This window comes from Monodelphis domestica, chromosome 4 (genome assembly GCF_027887165.1).
Source record: "Monodelphis domestica isolate mMonDom1 chromosome 4, mMonDom1.pri, whole genome shotgun sequence".
Taxonomy (NCBI): Eukaryota; Metazoa; Chordata; class Mammalia; order Didelphimorphia; family Didelphidae; genus Monodelphis; species Monodelphis domestica.
Genome location: NC_077230.1, coordinates 92,526,232 through 92,549,773, shown reverse-complemented (window position 1 = coordinate 92,549,773; position 23,542 = coordinate 92,526,232). Strand labels below are relative to the sequence as shown.

At 41.4% G+C, this 23,542-nt stretch overlaps 1 protein-coding gene across 1 annotated transcript; it reads right to left on the bottom strand.

Moving 5' to 3' along the window:
- Positions 1-4,749: 4,749 nt before the first annotated feature.
- Positions 4,750-22,911, bottom strand: MUC20 (mucin 20, cell surface associated). Its single transcript, XM_007493847.3, has 5 exons — positions 22,805-22,911; positions 10,581-12,137; positions 10,332-10,463; positions 8,346-8,437; positions 4,750-5,093 (listed from the first exon to the last, which is right to left on the bottom strand). The coding sequence occupies exons 1-5, from the start codon at positions 22,863-22,865 to the stop codon at positions 5,025-5,027; spliced, it is 1,911 nt and encodes a 636-aa protein (XP_007493909.2). The 5' UTR covers positions 22,866-22,911; the 3' UTR covers positions 4,750-5,024.
- Positions 22,912-23,542: the final 631 nt, after the last annotated feature.

Here is a 23,542-nt window from a genome sequence, read left to right as displayed (position 1 = left end):
TGTTTTTACCTTTTTTTTTTCCCCAGAAGGGAGGGGGAAGGTAAATGAGAAGAGAAAAGAAAGACCAGAAAGAATTAAAAACAAGCAGGACAGCTTTGAAAGCTATATCTTCTATAAGATATATCTTATATGTGTGTGTGTATATATGTATATATACACACACACATAAGTGTGTGTATGTTTGCATATATGTATGTGTATATTCTTTCTAAGAAAAGCAATCCTCAGAATAAAAATTCAGTTTCATGTAAAATTCTCTCCTCTTCTATAGTATATATGGAAATGCTCATTTTATTTATTTATTTAATAGTAAACCCATAATTCTAAAAATTGGAATAAAATCTGATTCTTGTCCAAATATTTTCATAAATGCCCCATAGAAAATCCATCCAGGAAGTCCTAAGGAGGACTTCCTTTGACTCTTTTATTATTTCTTGCATGCAGTTCAACACTTGGGCTATCCACTGGAAGTGAGAGGAAGGGTCCATCTGCAGTCCTTCACTGAATCAACATGACCTTCCTACTTCCTTCTTGCTCTTACATGTCCTTGATGATGCTTTTTCATCACTTACAGCTTTCAAGTCATTGTTGGTATTATGCCATGAAATGCTGTAAAGTAACAAAAAAAAGTTATAAAGAGTCAACACAGTGATGAAAAATAGCAGCATACCACAAAAGAGGAGCTGGAGCTGAGTCATAAGGGACAGAACCACGACGTGGAGAAGCAGACCTAGACCTTGTCTTCTTAGTACTGTGAATTAGAAAGGAGTGAGTGTCAAAGTCTAAGTGTCTTCCTTTTTCATTGGAGCTTCAACTCCGTGCAAGGGAACACTTTCCGTCTAGAGGATAATTAGTTCCTGCTCTCTGAGGTTACCTTCCATATATGTGTACATACCTATGTCTATAGATGCGCGTGTGCATAGACATACAACTACAAATATATATTCTTTATATCTAGTTATTTTACATATGTTATTCCCCATTAGAATCTGAGTGCCTGGAGGAGCAGATTTTGTTTTTGTCTTTCATGGAGTCCCCAGTGTTTTGCACAATGCTTAGTAAATGCCTGCTTACTTGACTTCACTTCTTGGGTGTAAAATGGAGATTTGAACCCCAGACTTCAATCCCCAGAAGTCCTTAGTACAACTTCCCAGAATTCCCTATAATCTCACATGAGCCGCTACCTGGGCGAGATCACAATTTGTATTTAAACTGGCTGTAACACTTCAGCCTCTCTCTTCCTCTACTCCGAGATGGCAAGATGTAGTGAGTAAGATGTGAATGGCTAATCAGTCCTAGGCACATGGGTTTGTTTTTTTGTATCCTTGATTTCTAATAATCTTAATTAACCTCATAAAATATAATACTTTTATTTCTAGAAACTAATTTAATTTTAACATGGGAAAGTGGGCTGTGTTGTGGTTCTTTATCAACCCCACCAGCTTTTGGAAAAGCTTCTGCCAAGGAGGAAACACTATATGTCCAGAGGACTGGTTTAGATCCCTACTTTGGGTTCAGTAGGGCCAACTGAAGGGGGAAGAAGAGTTGTTTTGACTATTTGAGGGCTTAGGTGTAAGTCCTTTATGTTTTTCATTTTTGGTGGGATTGAAGACTCTGTTGCATCTAGGAGCCAACACAGCCATTGTTGGTGTATTTGAGAACATCTCTAACACTACTGAAGATGTAGTATATTCAAATGCTAGAATAAATGGGGGGGGGGGTGGAATTTTCTTGTGGCAAGGTAGTATGGTCGTGGTGATTTAAGGTCCTTAGCGTATTGTTTCCTTTGTGTTTATTATGTCCTGCTGGTGTGCCTGTTCCTGGAGTGATGTAATGGTGTATGTGTCCTGTATGTTTCTCTAAGAGGATCTCATGTACTTTCAGCTGGATTGCTGGTTTGCTTTGAGGTCCAGGCATATACAATCCTCAGGAAGTGTGATGAACTTGTACTTTCAAGGACAGTGGAAGAGCCTGAGCATTACCTTCTCTGGCCTCTCTTGTCCTCTGAAGGATTACATTTAATAGTACAATCTATATTTGATCAAGTGATCTATTTATAGAAAACTTACCTGAGATGTGAGTGAAGGAGACAGTATTTAAAGAAGTGGTGTTTAATCCAATTTGATTAATTCAATGAATTCATATTAATTCAATGTGAATATTTATAGGGTTATTTTGGGTTCTGAGCAACAAACTCTTTTTTTTTAATAAATTGATGGTTAGTTCCCTGTGCATCCACCTTTGTTGCCAGTCTCCATGAGCAACAAACTCTTAAGACTGGGCATACCCAATGTGTAGTATTATACTCAAACACAATAATATAATTAATATGGTGAAGATTTAAAGACATACATAGAAATTACACTAGAGGGAAATCAAATATATGTTAAATATTTCATAAAATGCTATAATTAGTATTATTTTTGTATAACCAAACTCCATTTTTTATCTTTTTTCTCACTTTCTTAATTCTCTAGTATCTAACATCAATCTTGACTTAAACAGTTTTTTTAAAATATTTTGTATAGCTCAGTCTTCAAATCCTCACACACATACACAAACACTCACATATACATATTCACATGCACTCACACACATACATACATACATACATATAGAAACATGAACCCTGGATCTAATTTTCCCAATATCCTATGTTCCTTGCTTCCACGTGTTCTCTTCCCCTCCCCATGCCAAGACAGAAGCTCCTTTTATTTTATTTATTTATCTGTTTGTTTATTAAGACTTACCTTCTATCTTAGAATCAATACTGTGTATTGGTTCTAAGGCAGTAGAGCAGTGAGAGCTAGGCAATGGGGATGAAATGACTTGCCCAAGGTCACACAGCTAGGAAGTATCTGAGGTCAGATTTGAAGCCAGGACCTCCCCTCTCTGGGCCTGGCTCTCAATCCACTGAGCCACCCAGCTGCTCCCTGAAGCTCTTTTTATTGTCATGAACTGGTCACCCATCCCTAAAGCACATAGTCCTCTACTTCATACTGCCTCCTCCCTACCACAAGCTCTTACTTGAGATGTGCCGCAAAACTGGAGATGACTTTCCCAAAAGTCCACAGCAGGATCATTATTCTTAAATTCTAATGGGGATGAAAATTTGCAAAATATCTAGGTAAAGATTGTGTGTGTATATGCACACATGCATATATACATATATGTATACACATACACACATGAATATGGAGGGAAACCTCAGAGAACAGGAACTAATTATCTTCTGCACATATAGTGTTTCCTTGCACAGAGTTGAAGCTCCAGTGAAAAAAGAAAGAAACTAGGGTTTGTCACTCACTCCTTTCTAATTCACAGTATAAGAAGACAAGATCTAGGTTTGCTTCTCCACACCATGGTTCTGTAAGAATTTAAATTTTAGGGTTTTACTAAATATGAGAATTCTAAGCTAATGTTATAATCATTGATTTAAAATCTTATAGCTCAAGTCAAAAAGACTTTTAGTAGTGTTTATTTACAAAGAGGTGGAAAGAGTGAAATTGGAGAAATGTAAGAAGAGGGTAGAGAAAATCTAGCCTATCACACCAAATGTTGCTCTGGTGTCCTGCTCAGCTCTGGCAGGACTTGTTAACCCTCAGCCAGAGGGCCCAGTGGTGTCTTATGCAAGGGTTCCATCTATGCAGCCTCCTCCAGGAAAGGAGGGTCTTTCTGGAACTCTCCAGAAGCCAGGAAAGGAAGGCCAACTACTCACTCACCCAAGATGAAATCCAAAGGAGAAGATCCAGGAGCAGTCCTCCAAGAAGCAGTCTAAGAGCCAAATTCAAGGTCCAAGCCGAAGGTCAAATCCAAAGTTACCTCCAAAAGTCACCTCACCAGGAGAAGCCCCTTGGATAGGAAGTTCAGGACTTTTTATAGTCCTTTTCCCATGTCACTTCCTGTCCCTTTTTCCACTTTACAGGAACCAATTGCAGTCTTTCAATTTGCTTAGCACTGCCCAGGGGATGATCCCTGGCCTTTGGAGTTGTTACTCATTTTAATAAGTGACTTGGGAACTCCCTTACTTAGTATTAAGTAGGGATGTTTAAGGTTTTGGTTGATTAATTTAAAAATTGCTGATTGATAGACAAAGAAAGTTTGATTCACTCTTCACAGTTCTATCCCTTACTATTCAGCTCCAGTTCCTTTTTGTTGTAGGAGTTTTCTCTTTCCTCTCTCTAGGAGGAAGAAGCTCCTTCTCTCCCCACCTTCTAATACTGCCCTGGCTGCTGCTGTTTCAGGTTGTGTGGCTCCTTCCTCTTCTAAGACATCATAGCCCCTTCTCTGGGAATCCTTGGCCACTCTGTCAATGCCTTTCAATAGCAGCTATTTCTGCATTCAGTCATTCAATAAGCATTTATTAAGTGCCTATTCTGAGTCAGCTACCTAGCTTCCCCTCTTTCTACTGTACTATATAGATACCATCATTCCAACTTTTTTAAAAAAATGTGCTAAACGGTAGATATGAGAAGAATAGGAATTTATAGTTAGTATAAATAGTATAAGGACAAAGTTCAGATGTATCTAAACTTTATATTTCCTCAAAGATGTAATACAATGCTCTGCATGAAGTGGTAGCTTAATGCTTGTTGAATTAAACTGGAATATTTCTTTGAGAGAAGAAATAGTTATTCATGCCCAGAACCACAAATTATCTGAATCCTAATATCATAGAACCCTATGTGGACCAAATACATCCAGTATCACCCAATACTAATAGAATAATAACAATGCAGTCATGGGGTGTGGGGGGGAAATAGCTCTTTATTAGAATATTCATACATGTGGCTACGGATTCTTTGACCTTCTGCCCAGACCCCCGAGGAAAACCCCCCAGCTGTACTATTCTATGTGGAGATAAGGGGAGTTAAAGAAGATGGTTTCTTTTGGGACCTTCCAGGAACACCTTTGTATAGGAATGTAGCCCACCATTACATTACTTTATTAGTAGCATTGTCTTCCTTTGACTGAAGTCATCTCCCAAGCATTGGAGACTTCTCCAGGCTGCTGCTAACAACTCCTCAGACCCTGGTGACCTTCAGCAAGGAGATCTGGGTGTAGGGGACCTGGACCTGCAGATCTTGATGAAGCTGCAGAGAACAAAGTCAGTTATTTACCCATCTAACCCATCAAGTCACCACTGAGAAGTAGAGGCGCCTTCTCCTCTATACTACCCTTCCAACACCTTGAGTTAGAGGCTGAAGCCATCAGATCTGCCTTTGAACTTTCCTGTTAGGACAGCACATACAATTATACCAATCCTTGGAATCTCTGTCTCAAGTTTTGTTAATGAGAGCTTGATCCACCCAATTTAGGGCATTTTTTTCCAGCCTATCAGGCCAATGCTGCCTGATCCCAGTTCCTAGAAAACCACCTATAAATTCCCAGAATTCCAAGGGAGGGTCAAAAACATGGTGCCCTCAATTTTGGCCCATTCATTTCCCTCTACTCTCTGTCTCTGTCTCTCTGTCTTTCTGTCTCTGTCTCTGTCTCTCTCTCTCTCTCTCTCACCCAGGTTCGATTTGATTATTGATTGTATTGCTTAGTGGGATCAAGGCAAGGGTACTTTCCATATAGCACAGAATGGGAAACTGAGCCTCAGAGAGATCTTTTGAAGGAACAGATCAAGGTCCCCTGAATGCTAATTGCCCAACAGTTATAAATTTCCTTCCCAGAAACTCCTTAGTCTTTCTTAGCACACTAATGTGTTGTGTTATGGTGGGAAGAGCTCTGAATTAGAAACCAAAAGACCTGGATTTGAACGGGAAAGGGAAGGGGAATAAACATAATATTTATAGAAAACCTATTCATGTGCCGATCACTATGCTAAGTGTCCTCTATACATATTATCTCATTTGATCCTCACAGAAACCTGGAAGGTAGATGCTACTATGATCCCCTCTTTATAGTTGAGGGAATTGAGGCAACTGAAAATTAAGACTTGCCCAGCATCTCAGACTTAGTAAACTGAGACTGGATTTGGGCTCAGGACTTCCTAGCTCCAGGTCCAGTGCTCTATACACTGTTCCTCCAGCTACCTCTAAAAACTGAGGCAGACAAAGGTTAACTGACTTGTTCAAAATTATACAACCTAGGAAGTGTCTGAGGCAGGATCTGAATTCAGGTCCTCCTGACTCCAACAAGCTCAGTCCTCTATCCACTGAGTCACTGAGCATTGATTCTCACATCACATTCCTTATATGACTTTGAGTCAATCATTTCATGTCCGGGGACCTCAGTTTCCCCAGCTCTATTAATAATGCTTTTTTTGATCAGTGCTTTGCCAACTTAGATTATGTCACTATTATTGGTGATCTACCCCCAAGATTTGCAATCTGTAACATGCACTTTGATCATTTTAAGGGTTCCTTATCTATAGCCTTTCTCAAAAGGAGAAGGTACTTCCTCCTCACAGTCACCATCCAGAATCCCTAGCTCCCTACAGTCTATAATTCTTATACTACTTACTACCAAGGTCCTTTGAGTCAGCAAGGAAGCACAGTGGATAGTGCCAGCATTGGAATTGGGAAAATTCATCTTCCTGAGGTCAAATCCAGCCTCAGACCCTTACCAGCTGTGTGACCCTGTTTGCCTTAGTTTCCTCATCTGTAAGATGAGCTGGAGAAGGAAATGGCAAACCACTCCAGTATCTTTGCCAAGAAAACCCCAAATGGGGTCACAAAGAGCTGAATACAACTGAAAAAAACAAACAAATGCCAGAGCACCACTACTACCAAGGTCTTACCTAATCTCCCCCAGAAGTTATTATATGGAATTACTTTGTTTTGCTTTGCATGCATTTTGCATTTCTTTGTTTATACACATATTGTACTACCCAGTCAAATGTAGGTCCCTTGAGGACAGTTGCTGATTTCTTTATCATAAAACCTAGAACATTAGTAAAAAGGAAGGAAACATTTATTAAGTACCTACTATGTGATAGGTACTTTACAAATATTATCTCAATTGATCTACAAATCAACTCTGGGAGGTAGGTGCTATAATTATCCCCATTTACAGTTGAAGAAACTCAGGCAGACAGAGGGCAAGTGACTTGCCCAGGGTCATACAGAGAGATATGAGTGTCTGAGGCAGGATAAGAACTCAAAGTCTACTGATTCCATTGAGGATTGGGCGATATGGCCAGAGAGAGTCTCTCCATTTTCTGGGTACCTCTAATTGTTAGACAGGGTTCTCTGACATGAAGCCCTAATCTCCCTGTCTGCCCTGTCCTGTTCTTCCCTGGAGGGTCAAGCAGAACAAGTCTAACCCTTTTTCCACATGGCAGATGTGCCTTCAAGTGGCTGTTTTTATTCGTGACTGTTTGTAGAACTTTATCCACTGTGCAGTTTAGCTTCCTAGTGCTCAACAAATGTTTGTTGAAAACCTGTTGCAACCATTAACAAAGACTTGGGAACCCTCATCAACATCATGGCCAGCCTCTGTTGCAGAAGACTCCCAATGGAACAAAGCCACCAAGCTGCTCGCCTCCTGATAGAGAGGTGATAGGCAGGGGAGGGAGCTGGATGGTCAATGGGAATTTGTTTTGTTTGACAGGGGCTTGGTTTTGCTTGCTTTCTCAATGCTAGAGGCTAATGGGGTAGAAGGGATGGAATCTGAATCTGAAAATAAAGTAGAATTGAGGTTTGGGGGGGGGTTAATTAATGTTTGTTGAATTGAATTATTTATATGCTATTTTGGATCACTCATTAATAATAATAATAATAATTTTTTATTTTTAATGCTTATCTTTTATCTTAGAATCAATACTGTGTATTGGTTCCAACACAGAAGAGCAATAAGGGCTGGGCAGTGGGGGTTAAGTGACTTGCCCAGGGTCACACAGCTGGGAAGGGTCTGAGGCCAGACTTGAACCCAGAATCTCTCATCTCTGGACCTGGCTCTCAATCCCCTGAGCCACCTAGCTGAACCCCTTGTAGATTTATCTCCAATGGAATTGTATGCTCCACAGATCCTGACTCTACCCTGGAAAAGTGGCTGTCAATAAATATTTGCTAATCAATATGGAGGGGGGGGGGACTTCTTTTACATGCAACCCCTACTTGTCTCCCATTTCACAGACATGGGCTCTTAGGCTTCATCATAATATTCCCAGGGGCCCCATTATCTCCAAGGACAAGCTCAGGCCTAGGGTAAAGCTCTCCTTTCCTAGAGCTGAGTCTCTAATTGCAGCTCACTATCCTCCATTGAGGACCGGGATGCTAATCACAGCTTCTCCTTGTTTCCTCCAGCGCTTGCCTTGAAGCTCCTGAGCATCTCTCTGTCTCTCGTCTTTACTCCCCTCCCCTTCACTCCCACCTGCCTCAGGATGTCCAGGTTACCTGGCTCAGGAGTCCTTTTGCCACCTTGAAGTCAGTGAGGTCCAGGGAAGAAGACACAATAAGCCGTAATAGGAGAAAGCCTCCATCCTGACCTGTAAATTAAAGACGATGAATTAGAGACAACAGAAAAATGTCAAGTACTGCTTATAAATACTAACCTGCAGGATAAATTAATTGAGTAATCCCAAAACATAGGAAACTATTTAATTATCTTAGAATAAGGGATCCCTCTCCGTTTGCCCACTTTCTACCTGCCCTTTCCCCTCTCTCCCTCTCTCCTTTCTCTCTACCTCCCTTTCCCCCAATTCTCTTTTGTTTTTTTCTCTTTCTGCTTCTTTATCTCTCCCTTCTTTTTCTCCTTCCTTTCTCTTTCTCTTTTTCTCTTCTACCTTCCCTTTTCTCTACTTTCTTCTTTTTTTGTTCTCTTTCTTTTCCTCCTCACTTTTCCTTCTCTCCTCACCCTCTTTTCCCACTCTTCTTTCTCATTTCTTGCTCTCCTTTGTTTTCTCCCCCTCTCTCTTCCTCTCCTCTCCTTTCTATTTCCTTGACTCCTCTCCTCTTTTTCTCTCTCCCTTCTCTTCTTTCCTCTCCCTTTCCCTCTCTCCTTCTCTGTTCCTCTTTTCCTTCCTACCTTCTTTACCTTCTTTTTTCTCTTTCTTCTCTCACTTATTGTCTTCCTTTCTCTCCCTTTCCTACTTTTCCTCTCTGTCTCTTTTCCTTTCCTCTTCTCTCCTCCTTTTTCTCTCCATCTGTTTCTGTCTATCTCTTTCCCTCTTTCTTTCCCTCTCCTCTCCCATCTCTCTGTCTCCCTATATATCTCTCTATCTCTCTCTTTCTCTGTGTGTATGTGTGTCTGTCTGTCTGTCTCTCTTCTAAGAGACACAGCATAAACCTTCAGAGAGGTGAGAAAGCCACTGGCCAGGGGTCTTGATAAGAATTTCAGAATCTCAAAGCTAAAATGGATCTTAGTCCATTCCGTACTCAAACCACATCACCACATCAAGAGGCCATCCAGAATCTGCTTGGAAGTTTCATTGAAGAATGAACAACTGACTATGGCCAGAGAGAGTCTGTTCTATTTCTTGTTGGCAGGGACTTGCCCAGGGTCACATAGCTAATAAGTCTCCAAAACTTGAACTCAGGTCTTCCTGACTCCAGGCACAATATTTTATCCATCAAGCCTATCACTACCTCTTTCTTCTATAGCTGAATACTTCTAATTGCTAGGAATATTTTGTTCTGTCATGAAGCCTCTTTCTTTTTTAAATCATTACCTTCTATCCTAGAATTAATATTGTGTGTTGACTCCAAGGCAGAAGAATGGTAAGGGCTAGGCAATGGGGGTTAAGTGATATGCCCAGGGTCACACAGCTGGGAAGTGTCTGAGGCCAAATTTGAACCTAGGACCTCCCATCTCTAGGCCTGGCTCTTAATTCCCTGAGCCACCTCACTGCTCCTCTGATACCAAGCCTTAATCTACCTCTCTGCACCATTCACCCATTACCCCTGCATTGTTCCTCCCTGTAGGGCTGGGCAGAACAAATCTAGCTCCTCTCTTCCACATAGCAAACAATATTCAAATTCCTCTTTTACTCTGGGCTATATGCAATCCACAGTAGCATGTTTTATTGGCTCTATAGAGGCATTGTTCAGTTCCCCCCAAACCCGGCATATTTGTCTTTTCCAACCCACCAACTCTAGCGCTGCCCTCTCTGTGCTAGGAAGACTTTTTCATGGACCTTCAAAACCACAGCATGACCTGTGTGGTAGTTTGACCACTTTCTAGCACCCATCCCACTGTCTTCTGTATCAGTCTAGTTAAATGATGGGCTTCTAGAGGCTATGTACATTTTTGGTATTGTCTTAGAGTCAAAAGTCTTGAATTCAAGTTAAAAAGTCTTGGTTTTTCTACGAACTCATAGAAGTAACCTTAGGCTAGCCACAGAACCTCAATTATTCCTCTGTTAAATGAGGATAAGTACTTACTGGAATCAGCTTTGGTGTTTTGACCCATCAGAGCAGTAGTAGCATGCATTGTAGTCATTTGCTTTCCTGTTGTTGAGATCATTTCTGGAGTCTCAATGGAGGTTAAAGTCTTGTCTATGGAGGAATTTATTCCTGTGATGGTATTAGGTACAGTTGAAGGGAAAGAAGGAAGAGGGCTATTAGTCGGAGGGGATGTGACATCTTTTGTACCAATTGTGACAGAGGTCTTAAGGACAATAGAGCGCTTACCTGAAGCTGTTGTCCCTTCTGTGGTCATATCGACTTTATAGGAAAACTTAGCAGAGGTAGTAAGCTTGGCTACTTTTGATCCTTCCCCTGGGGAGATGGTAACTGTACTTGGGACCTCAGTGAAGACAGTTGTCTCAAATGGAGCCATGGTTTCTTCTGTCATAGGAATATAGATTGTATTCAATGAGTCATTTACTGTTTTGGTTGTACTTTCTACAGTGTGAATTGTGGTATCAGGGGTCTCAACTGCAGTTGGTACTGCCATGGTGATCATGTTGGCTGTTGTCAAGGTCTCAACAGCTGCACTTGACTCTTCTTCAACTGAGGAAGATGAAGTTGAAGGCTCAGAAAAGAAAATAGTCTTTAAGAGGGACAACATCCCTTTTTCTGTAGAGCTGTCAATTGTCATTGAGGTCTCAGGGGGAAAAGTGTTCTTAGCTCCAGTCCTGATTGTTTCTGGGAAGTCACCAGTTGAGGTTGTCTCCTCACCTCTGCTCTTTGGCTGTGAGTTGTTGCCATCTAAGACCTCAGCAGACGTGCCTGTTAGAAGGGCTGAAGTCTTTGCTTCTGTGTTGGTAGAGACTGTGGTTGAGGTAATAGCAGTAGCTGTCTTTATTTCTTGGGTACTTCCAGCTGTAGAGAAGGTATCGATGAGGTTGGTTGTCAGTATGGTGGCTTCTGTGATGGGACTGACTGTAACCAAGGCTACAGGGAGAGTCGTGGTCTCCATAAGAGTTCCTTCTCTTTCTATGGTGTCTGCTGTCTCAGTGACCAGATCCAGGATTGTACAGGGTATTATTTCTTCCGTGATGGCAGTGTTTGTTTCTGGGGGTACAATTATCCCAGAGGTCTCCTCAGAGACAATGGTTCTAAAAGGGTTTGAGGTCTCTGATTCTTTGGAAATATCCACTGTGCTCATGCCTTCAGTGAAACTAGGAGTCTTAACAGTAGTTTTATAGTTTTCTGGGAAAGTCCAGTATAAGTAGTCATGGCGGTCTGTGAGGTGGTGTGCATGTTTTCCATGATGTTGGGAGGGTGGAAGAGATAACAGCACTGGCTTGTTTAATTGTTTCCAGCCTGCTTTGTGGAGGATGTTTATTCCAAGCCAAGCTTCCTCTAGGACAAGAGTTTCCTCTGTGGCCATCTCTGCTTCCATGGTAGAAGAAGCCACCATCAAGGTTTTAGCTTGGCTGTGGGTTTTGCCTAAGGCTATCCCTGATTCTGAGACAACTGTTACAGAGGGACCAGTGGGGTTAGTGCTCTCCAGTAGGGTTGTGGTCTCTGTTTCATCCAGGGCATCCATTATTATCAGTGTCTCCATAGGGGGAAAGGACTCTGTAATCCTCTTCTCAGCTTCATAGGTAGTTCTGGCTTGTGCCAAGGTCTCAAAAGCCAAAGATGTTTTGGATTTCAAGGGAGTGTGGGTGACAGTTGAAGTCTCAGAGAGTTGAGTAGTCTCAAAGATTCTCTCTGAAGTTGTCATTCCTCCTGGGGTCACTCTTGTGATTTCTGTGCTATTGATGTTCACTAAGTGATCTGTGTGGTTGACATCTGGACCTGCATTGGATGAGACTGTGGCTAGGAGAGTATTTCTATTTTACAGCCCAAAAGATGAAAAGACTTTACAAATATTTCCTCCTTTAACTTCTGAATGACTGAAGAAACAGGGTCCTTCTTTTCACCTACATGTATTCACCAACCCCTACTAAGTACTAGGAGGAATTAAAGGGATGACAAAGACAAAGCCCTGTCCATGTTGTACATCCCTTTGAACAGGACAAGTGCACCACTTGCCAAAGACTCCATTGGCAGACTATTAAAAAAAAGTGAAGATTATGTGCTGTCCCTCTCCTTTCTTACACACACAGAGTAATTTTGTTTTTCTTTTTTTAAACCCTTACTTTCTATCCTAGTGACAGTTCCAAAAGGACAAGGGCTAGACAATTAGGGTTAAGTGACTTCCCCAGGGTCAAACAACTAGGACATGTCTGAGGTCAGATTTGAACCCAGGTCCTCCTGGCCTGGCTCCCCTGTGCCATCTAGCTGCCCCACACACAGTTCTTTTTGATGCAGTGACATGGGCTTCCTTGCTGCTTGTACAATAAGACAGTCCATCTCCAGACTCCAGGAATTTTTCCTAGCTGAACCCCAGACCTGGAATGTCCCCTTCCTCATCAACACCTCCTCACTTCCCTGGATTCCATCAAGTTTCATTTAAAATCCCACCTTCTAGAGGCGGAGTCAAGATGGTGGCCTAGAAGGAGCAGAAGTTCAGACCTCTGAATACCCTTTCTAACTGATCATAAACTGAATGCTCCCAGAGGACTGAAAAACAAACTTAACAACAAGACAGAACCAAGGAACCCTCCTGCTGGACTCAATTCAAAAGGTACACCCCCCAAAAAAGCTGGAATCTGAGAATACTCAGGTTTAAGGGGAAGACAGAAGGAAGGTCCCAGGACTGATCCCCCTCCCATCCAGAGTGCTGAGACTCCCAGACCCCAGCGGCAGCAGCAGCTGTAACTTCTGGGCAGGCAAAGGTGCTGGTCTGGAGGGCGTACACTGCAACCAGGGCTGTGATAAGTTCAGAGTCTCCAACACAGACGGCGGGGAAGGAGCTAGAGAGGAAGCATAGACCTGGCAGCCTGGCCAGAGCTGTGGAGATACTCCATATTTGCTCCAGCCTTCCAAGAAATTTTGGACTCAGAGCACACCCAGCCCAACTAAGCTGAACTTAATCCCATCAAAAGTCTCCAAAACTCTGTGAAGCCCAGGCTCCACACCCATTCTCATTGAATACTGGACTTTAATCCAATCAAAAGTCTCCAGAGGACAGGGAAGCTCAAACCCCAACAAACCTCCACCAGAGACTACACCAAGAGATCTCCTGTTAAAGCTCCAAGAGGGGAGACTGACAGAAGCCCCCAAACCAAAAAACAAACAAACAAACATGTGAGGAGCAAGAGCACAGACAAATACAGGGAGTAAAGAAGGGGTGAATTTGAGCAAACAACAGAAAAAGAAGAAAGAATCTACAATAGACAGCTTCTACTCAGAGGAGCTCAAGGATGAAATAGACAGAAAAACTATACTAGTGGGAGATCTGAACCTTCCTCTATTAGAACTAGATAAATCAAATTAAAAAAATAAATAAGAAAGAGGTGAGAGAAGCAAATGAAATCTTAGAAAAATTAGAGTTAGTAGACATGTGGAGAAAAATAAATAGGGACAAAAAGGAATACACCTTTTCAGCAGCACATGATACATTCACAAAAATTGACCATGTATTAGGGCACAAAAACATTGCAAACAAGTGCAAAAGGGCAGAAATAATAAATGCAAACTTCTCAGACCACAATGCAATGAAAATAATAATTAGTAAGGGTAATGGAGAAAAAAATCAAAAATTAATTGGAAATTAAACAATATGATTCTCCAAAACCAGCTAGTTAAAGAACCAGTCATAGAAACAATCAATAACTTCATTGAAGAAAATGACAATGGTGAGACATCCTTTTAAAACCTATGGGATGCAGCCAAAGCAGTACTCAGGGGGACATTTATATCCTTGAGTTCATATATTAACAAATTAAGAAGGGTAGAGGTCAGTGAATTGGGCATGCAAATTAAAAAACTAGAAAGTGAACAAATTAAAAATCCTCAGATGAAGACTAAATTAGAGATCCTAAAAATCAAAGGAGAAATCAATAAAATTGAAAGTCAAAGAACTATTGATTTAATAAATAAGACTAGAAGCTGGTACTTTGAAAAAACAAATAAAATAGGCAAAGTACTAGTCAGTCTAATTAAAAAAAGGAAAGAAAAAAACCAAATTGACAGTACCCAAGATGAAAAGGGAGACCCCACTTCTAATGAAGAGGAAATTAAGGCAATCATTAAAAACTACTATGCCCAATTATATGGCAACAAATATGGCAATCTAGGTGATATGGATGAATACTTACAAAAATATAAATTGCCTAGACTAAAGGAGTTCTTTGATGGCTTGCTCAATTTCTTTTTCTGATATGGGGTTGTTTAGGTAATTTATTTCTACCTCTTTAAGAAAAAATCCCCAGGTCCAGATGGATTCACAAATGAATTCTATCAAACATTCAAAGAACAACTAATCCCAATATTATACAAACTATTTGACAGAATAAGCCAAGAAGGGTTTCTACCAAATTCTTTTTACGACACAAACATGGTACTGATCCCAAAGCCAGGCAGATTAAAAACAGAAAGAAAACTATAGGACAATCTCCCTAATGAATATAGACGCAAAAATCTTAAATAGGATACTAGCAAAAAGACTCCAGCAAGTCATCACAAGGGTTATCCACTATGATCAGATAGGGTTCATACCAGGAATGCAAGGATGCTTCAATATTAGGAAAACCATCCACATAATTGACCATATTAACAAACAAACCGAAAAAAAATCACATGATTATCTCAATAGATGCAGAAAAAGCCTTTGATAAAATACAACACCCATCCCTATTGAAAACACTAGAAAGTATAGGAATAGAAAGGCCTTTCCTAAAAATAATAAACAGTATATATCTAAAACCATCAGCAAACATCATCTGCAATGGGGATAAACTCAAAGCCTTCCCAATAATATCAGAAGTAAAACAAGGATGCCCATTATCACCTTTACTATTTAATATTGTACTAGATACACTAACAGTAGCAATTAGAGAAGAAAAAGAAATTGAAGGTATTAAAATTGGCAATGAGGAGACCAAAGCTGTCACTCTTTGCGGATGATATGATGATTTACTTAACGAATCCTAGAGAATCAACCAAAAAGCTAGTCGAAATAATCAACAACTTTAGCAAAGTTGCAGGATACAAAATAAATCCGCATAAGTCATCAGCATTTCTATATATCTCCAACCCAGTTCAGCAGCAAGAATTAGAAAGAGAAATTCCATTTAAAGTCACCCAAGACAATATAAAATACCTAGGAATCTATCTACCGAGACAAACACAGGAACTATATGAACACAAAAACACTCCACACAATTAAAACTAGATCTAAACAATTGGAAAAACATTGATTGCTCATGGGTGGGAGGAGCTAACATAATAAAAATGACCATCCTACCCAAACTTATCTATCTATTTAGTGCCATACCCATTGAACTACCAAAAAACTTTTTTACTGAATTAGAGAAAACCATAACAAAGTTCATTTGGAAGAACAAAGGACCAAGGATATCCAGGGAAATAATGAAAAAAATACAAAGGAAGGGGGCCTTGTAGTCCCAGATCTCAAACTGTACTATAAAGCAGTGGTCATCAAAACAATTTGTTACTGGGTAAGAGACAGAAAGGAGGATTAGTGGAATAGACTTGGAGTAAATGACCTCAGCAAGACAATCTATGACAAACCCAAAGACCCCAGCTTTTGGGACACAAATCCACTATTTGATTAAAACTGCTGGGAAAATTGGAAGACAGTGTGGGAGAGATTAGGTTTGGATCAACACCTCACACCCTACACCAAGATAAACTCAGAATGGGTGAATGACCTGAACATAAAGAAGGAAACTATAAGTAAATTAGGTGAACACAGAATAGTATACCTGTTAGACCTTTGGGAAGGGAAAGATTTTAAAACCAAGCAAGACTTAGAAAGTGTCACAAAATGTAAAATAAATAATTTTGACTACATCAAATTAAAAGTTTCTGTACAAACAAAACCAATGTAACTAAAATTAGAAGGGAGGCAACAAATTGGGAAACAATCTTCATAATAAAAATCTCTGACAAAGGTCTAATTACTCAAATTTATAAAGAGTTAAACCAGTTATACAAAAATCAAGCCATTCTCCAATTGAAAAATGGGCAAGGGACATGAATAAGCAGTTTTCAGTTAAAGAAATCAAAACTATTAATAGGCACATGAAAAAATGTTCTAAATCTCCTATTATCAGAGAGAGGCAAATCAAAACAACTCTGAGGTATCACCTCACACCTAGCAGATTGGCCAACATGACAGCAAAAGAAAGTAATGAATGCTGGAGGGGATATGGCAAAGTAGGGACATTAATGCATTGCTGGTGGAGTTGTGAATTGATCCAACCATTCTGGAGGGCAATTTGGAACTATGCCCAAAGGGTGATAAAGGACTGTCTGCCCTTTGATCCAGCTATAGCACTGCTGGGTTTGTACCCCAAAGAGATAATAAGGAAAAAAGGCTTGTACAAGAATATTCATAGCTGCACTCTTTGTGGTGGCAAAAAAATTGGAAAATGAGGGGATACCCTTCAATGGGGGAATGGCTGAACAAATTGTGGTATCTGTTGGTGATGGAATACTATTGTGCTAAAAGGAATAATAAAGTGGAGGAATTCCATGGAGACTGGAACAACCTCCAGGAAGTGATGTAGAGCGAGAGGAGCAGAACCAGGAGAACATTGTACACAGAGACTGATACACTGTGGTTCAATCGCACGCAATGGACTTCCCCATTAATGGCTTTAAAATGCCCCTGAACAATCTTCAGGGATCTATGAGGAAAAAAAAAAACATTATCCTCAAGCAGAGGACAAACTGTGAGAGTAAAAACACTGAGGAAAGGCAATTGCTTGACTACAGAGGTTGAGGGAACATGATTGAGGAGAGATGCTAAATGAACACTCTAATGCAAATACCAACAACAAGGAAATGGGTTTGGAGCAAGGACACATGTGACACCCAGTGGAATTGTGCATCAGCTATGGGAGAGGGGGTGGGAGGATGGGGGAGGGGGGAGGAAAAGAAAATGATCTATGTTTCCAATGAATAATGTATGAAAATGACCAAATAAAATATTGTTAAAAAAAATAAAATCCCACCTTCTATAGCAAGCCTTTCCCAATCCTTTATCATAGGGCCTTTCCTCTGTTGATTATTCCTGCAATATCCTGCCTATAGCTTATCTATAGTCTGTACATGGTTCTTTGCATGTTGTCTCCCCAGTAGATCCCATGTGCTCTCCAACTTGGCCATCTAAAGTGTACAAAATACTTGTTAGGGAGGCAGTTGGGTGGCTCAGTGGATTGAGAGCCAGGCCTAGAGACAGGAGGCCCAATCTGGCCTCAGACACTTCTGGCCTAACTGTGTGACCCTGGACAAGTCACTTGACCCCCCTGCCCAGCCCTTACCACTCCTCTGCCTTGGAACCAATACACAGTATTGATTCTAAGATAGAAGGTAAGGATTTGAAAAAAAAAAAAAAGAATCTATGCATAGAAACTCTTATTGAGATTAGACCCAATTGTCTTGAGACTACCATGACAATTTCCCTTAAGGGAATCTGTTAGCTTATAGAACATACTCATGGAAAAATACTGACAATAATATTTTTCAAAGAATTGTGACCATCGTATCCCTCAAATAACATTGTATCTGTTGCTTAGCCTGTTTTTTTATCATTGTAATGAACCCCCCAAATAATATTTTGCCCTGACCCCTAAAATACAACTCAGCCGGCTTCAGGAGGGCCACCCCAAGTCAGAGTACAAGAACCCTGCTTAATGGCCCCATGTCTCTGTGCTCCCCAACACAGGGCTGCCCTTTGAGAGGTATACTGTATGTTAGTGCTTGTCTGCCAAGTCCCCGTTTCTTCTCTCCTTTTCCTTTTCTTCCCCATGGGTTGCAACCAAGCTTGGCATTGCATTCCTTCCCATTGTTTTACGTGTTATTCTCGGCACCCAAACTCATTAAGAGGTGGGGTCCAGGAGCCCATAGCGACCCCAGCCCCAGAAGTGCCTGTCGAGTTCCTGTTCACTCCAGTGTCTAAAAGCCCTTGGAGTCAGGGCTCGCGCCATTTAGTGCTGAGCCCAAGCGGCAGTTTGTTTAATAAACTCCCTCTTGCGCTTCACATTGTTGATCATCGTGTCATCCTTGGGATGGATTCACCGGGCACCTCAACCCCAAATGGGGTCACGATGAGTCCGACATGACTGAAAAATGACTGAACAACAGATGCTCACGACAAGAGTGGGACAGGGGTGCTATTATCATCCCCATTTTACAACTGAGGAAGCAGAGTGGTTAAATGACTTGCCCAGGATCACCCAGCTAGGAAATGTCTGAGGCAGGATTAGAACTTATATCTTTCTGACTCCAGTCTGGGTTCTGGTGCCAGTCCTGACACCAATTTAGGCATCTATAAAATAAAGAAATTGGACAAAATGGTCCCTAAGATCCTCTCTGTGAATCTGTAAGAATTAGGAGGTTTTGTTTTCGGTTTTGTATTTCCAGCCGCTAGCACAGTATCTGACAGATAACTCCTAAGTCACAAATGGAGATGCAGCCTCGCCTGGCATAATGTCCCCCCAATACTACAATGCCATCATGCTCCTGAGTAACTTTGGAATAAAGAGAGGAATAAAGGAGCGCTTGAGCGAATGGGTCGATGAGATCCGGGCTCCTTTTGACAGTTTTAGTTGCAATAAAAGTTGAATGGACTTTTCGATGGTGCTTTGGACAAGTCATTTCCCTTTTCGAGGGTCTTAATTTCCTCTTCTTCAAAATTAAAAAAAAAAATAAAAACTTATTTCTTTGTTTCCAAGGAATATTGTTAGAAAATGACCAAATAAAATAATGTTTAAATTGGGGGGAAAAAACTTATTAGCCATCTCTTCCCACTCTACCAGGATATTTGGAGTGTTTTGATAGGTGGCTGCCAGGCTTCTTTTGCTCTCTAAAGCAGCTGACTCTTAGCTGTCAGGGTTACCACACCACCCTTATCTCCAGTTATTAGGGTAACCTGGGGCTCAAATCTCCATTCATTTTCTCAGATGCCAAGCGTGAAGAAACAGCTGGTTTTCTCATGACCTCATTATCAAGCATCATTAGTTAAAATAGGAAGCTATCTACTTCAAAGGGGAAATGGAAGGTCAATTCCCAAAGTATCAGCCTGGTTGTGTCCCAGAGTCTTTGGCATCCCACAGTGGAGTGTCTATTCATCACCCACCCCCACCCCCAAGAGATGGAAGTATCTGAGGAGGAGTATTCTCAACCAAGAAGACTAGGGAAGGTTTCTTAGAAGATGTAGCCCCTGGATTGGACCTTTTTCTTTTTCTTTTTTTTTTAAACCCTTTCTTTTGGTCTTAGAATCCATATTATGTATCAGTTCCAAGGCAGAAGAGTAGTAATGGCTAGGCAATTGGGATTAAGTGACTTGCCCAGGGTCACACAGCTAAGGAAGTATCTGAGGCCAAATTTGAACCCAGGATCTCCCATTTCCAGGCCTGGTTCTCTAGCTACTAAGCCATCTATTTGCTCCTCTGAATTGGGTTTTAAAGAATAAGTAGAAATTTAATCAGCAAAAAGGAACAAATCTCTTTTATTCCTATCCCCATTCCAAGGTACTTTTCTCTCAGTCAGGAATATAGGTGTTGGAGGATATTACCCCATGTTGAGGCATATCAGGGTGCATCCACATTTTTTGGCCTGGATTGAGGATTTTTGTTGGTGAAGAAAACTCTTGATAAGGGAATCTCTACCAATGCAGCTCAGCATCACAAAGCCAGCATGGGTCTTTCTGACTCCAAGGCCAGCTCACTATCCATGGCTCCACCTGGGCTCTTTTTCTATCAGTTAAGCTTTTCTACTAAATGATAATAATCAGAATCAGTCTTAACTTTTTTCTCTTTCCCATTTTTTTCATTTCTGCACACATAAATGGTTAATTAATATTTTAGTTATTTATGTTATATATATTTATAGTATATTATATATAAATTATATTAGATATTATTATTTATAATTTGATGCCTTATTAAATTGAACTAAATTAAATTGAATTTGAGAACATCTGGGCATCAGTTAAAAATTCTCCTCCTCCATAGTTATGTCTTTATGTACCTCCTGGCGCCATTCACACACAATTATTGAAAACAACTATTCTCAGTTCCCTTGGTTACTGAGATTCTTTCTGTCAAGGCCTTTGCTGATGCCCAGTTTTTTTCAGTAGTAGTTGACTCTTTGTGACCTCGTCTGGGAGTTTTCTTTGGCAAAAATACTGGAGTGGATTTCCATTTCCTTCTCTAGCTCATTTTAGAACTGAGGAAATTGAGGCAAACAGGGTTAAGTGACTTGTCCAAGATCACACAACCAGTAAGTATCTGAGGCCTGATTTAAATTCAGGAGGATGAGTCTTCCCAACACTAAGCCCACTACTGTATCCACTTTGCCCCCTCACTCCTCTATTGAAATTGCCTTTCCCACCCTTTCCCAATGACCTCTCCTGGTTCAGGAACTTTCCTGGATTCTGTCCGAAGAAATTTTCTGGACTGCTTTTCCAGACACACAGTTCCCTTAGTCAGCTGAGCCCCCAGAGCCTCGGAGCTGCCCAAGCCCCAAAGCTCTCCCCTCATGCGTTCTGAACCTCACCGTTCCCTAAAAGCCCCAAGTTTCTCCACAGTGCCCCCATCAGTGTTTCCAGTTCATCTAGTTGCACCATCTCAGTCTCCAGATACTATTGTCTGAACAATCAAATATTCATTCTTTCTCCCTATTTCCATTGTCGCCTGCCTCAGCTATTTTAGTTACCTCCTCACAAGACTTTCCAATTCTGCTCTTTCCCCCTTCATCCAACCTAGCCCTACAGCTTCCAGAATAATCTTCCTTATGCATAGATCTGGCCATATCACTCCCCTCTAAAAGTCATCAATGATTCCGTTGCCTATCAAGTAAAGTCCAGGTTCTTTTGCCAGGTATGCAAACTCTCTTCCCTCTCAATGAAATAGCACCTCCAGGGGCGACTGGGTGGCTCAATGGAATGAGAGCCAGACCTAGAGATGGGAAGTCCTGGGTTCAAATCTGGCCTCAGACACTTCCTAGATGTGTCACTTGACCCCCATTGCCTAGCCCTGACCACTCTTCTGCCTTGGTTTTAAGCTGGAAGTTGAGGGTTTTAAAATAAAACAACTTGTGGGGTTGCCAGATAGTCCTTTGGGTAGGTAAGTGTTTTAATTAAATAAATAAACAAGTGAAGATAAAATAATCCAAGCACATTGGGATTTCTCCACTCTCAACCAGACTATGGTCAATCTCATTCATCATGTGATTTGGGAGGGCAAAATCTCTCCCTCTGCCTAGGAAGGCCTCTTCTTTACCCCCCAGATTTCTCCTCCACAACATAACCCACCTCCCCCAGGTAACATTTAGGTTTTTCACAAACCAGATAAAAAGAAGTCAGTGCTCACAAGTAGCACTGAAGGAGACAAAAAGTGGTTTAGTCATCTTCCCTAGCTTTAGGGATACTGAACATTTCCCTTGTATAAATTCGTGAGTCCCTGTATAAACACACTGGGAACTTGCTGTGCTTAAAACAGGGCCCAGAATATAATAAGTGTCTCTTTCTCCCCCCCCCTCCCCTGTCACTCTCTCCCTTTCCCTCTCTCCCTTTCTCTGATTCTCTCTTCCTCTCTCTCTCTCCCTCTCCCCCTCTCTCTGCCTCTCTTTCTTTCTCTCCCTCTCTGTTTCTCCCTTTCCCTCTCTCTGTCTCTGTCTCTCTCTCCCCTTCTCCCTCTCCCTCTCCCTTTCTCTCTCTCTTTCTGTCACTGTCTCCCCCCCCATCTGTCCCTCCCTCCCTCTCTTCCTTTCTCTCTATCTCTGGCTCTCCCCTTCTCCCTCCCTCCCTCTCTCTCTCTCTCTCTCTCTCTCTCTCTCTCTCTCTCTCTCTCTCTCTCTCTCTCTCTTTCTCTTTCTCTCACTCTCTTCTTCTCTCTCTTTCTCTTCTCCCTCTTCCTCTCCCATTCTCCCTTCTTCTCCCTCTCCCTCTCTTTTTCTCTTCTCCCTCTTCCTCTCCCTTTCCCTCTCTCCCCCCTCTTTCTTTGTCTCTGTCTCTCCCCTTCTCCCTCTCTCTCTCTTTCTCTGTCTCTCTGTCTCCTCCCTCTGTCTGTCTGCTGGTCTCTCTCCCTCCTTCTCTCTCTTCCTCTCTCCCTCTCGCCCTCTCCTCTTCTAACATCAATGTGATTATCTATCCATCATCTATCTCTATGTTACAGTCAATGGACAATTCCAAAGTTACATTTGGGGAAAAATGTTTTTGTGTAGTGATCTAGCTTTCACTCATGTCACGCACTCCAGCTTTTATACATAATCAACTTCTGAAGTCTTATATGCATACAGAAACATAAGAACACATGTAATCCTACATCCCTACTCTTACAGAAGCTCACACAGTCTCAAAGAAAAAAAGCAATTCTTATCCTTACCCATGATGCTGCTGGTGGTGACCCCTACCACACAATGTAAGAAGAAGAGGAGGGAGCCCATAGTGCCTGCTGCCACAACCCGTGCCTGAGCTGCCCGGCTCCTTCTCACTACCTCTTTCCTGTTTCCTGAATCCCCAGGAGGTGGGGCAGCCCAGGTGTAACTACCAGGCTGTGTATGCCCAAACTCTTGCTTCTACAGGTTGGGTCCAGTGGATCTCAAGTCCACTGGGCACTGGCCCATTCCTGCTCTTTCCTCTCCCTTCCCCCAGGGTTTCTTTATCCTCTGTAGTTTTAACTTTTTCTATTTTAATAAAATGGGGAAATGACACTCATCCCTTCTATTTCCATGTCCTAGAACACTGGAAAGGTGAATAAGAAAGAAAACTTCAGCGGTGCCATCTTTGATAATCTTCCTGAACAGTGAATATAGATTCAGGGAATCTTTCTGCAGTTTTTGCTGGACCCTGTATGAAAAATGAGCATCCTTTATGAATTTAGGGGAGTGGGGCAAACTAATCTTGGAGCAGGTAGGTGGGTGGCACCTAGGAAGAAATGAGTTCAAATTCAGTCTCAGACACTTACTACTGGGCAAGTCATTTAACCCTGTTTGCCTCAGTTTCCTCCTCTGTAACATGAATTAGAGAAGGAAAATGACAAATTATTAAAGTATCTTTGCTAAGAAAATCCCAAATGGGGTCAGAAAGAGTGAGTCACAACTGAAATGACTGACCAGTAACA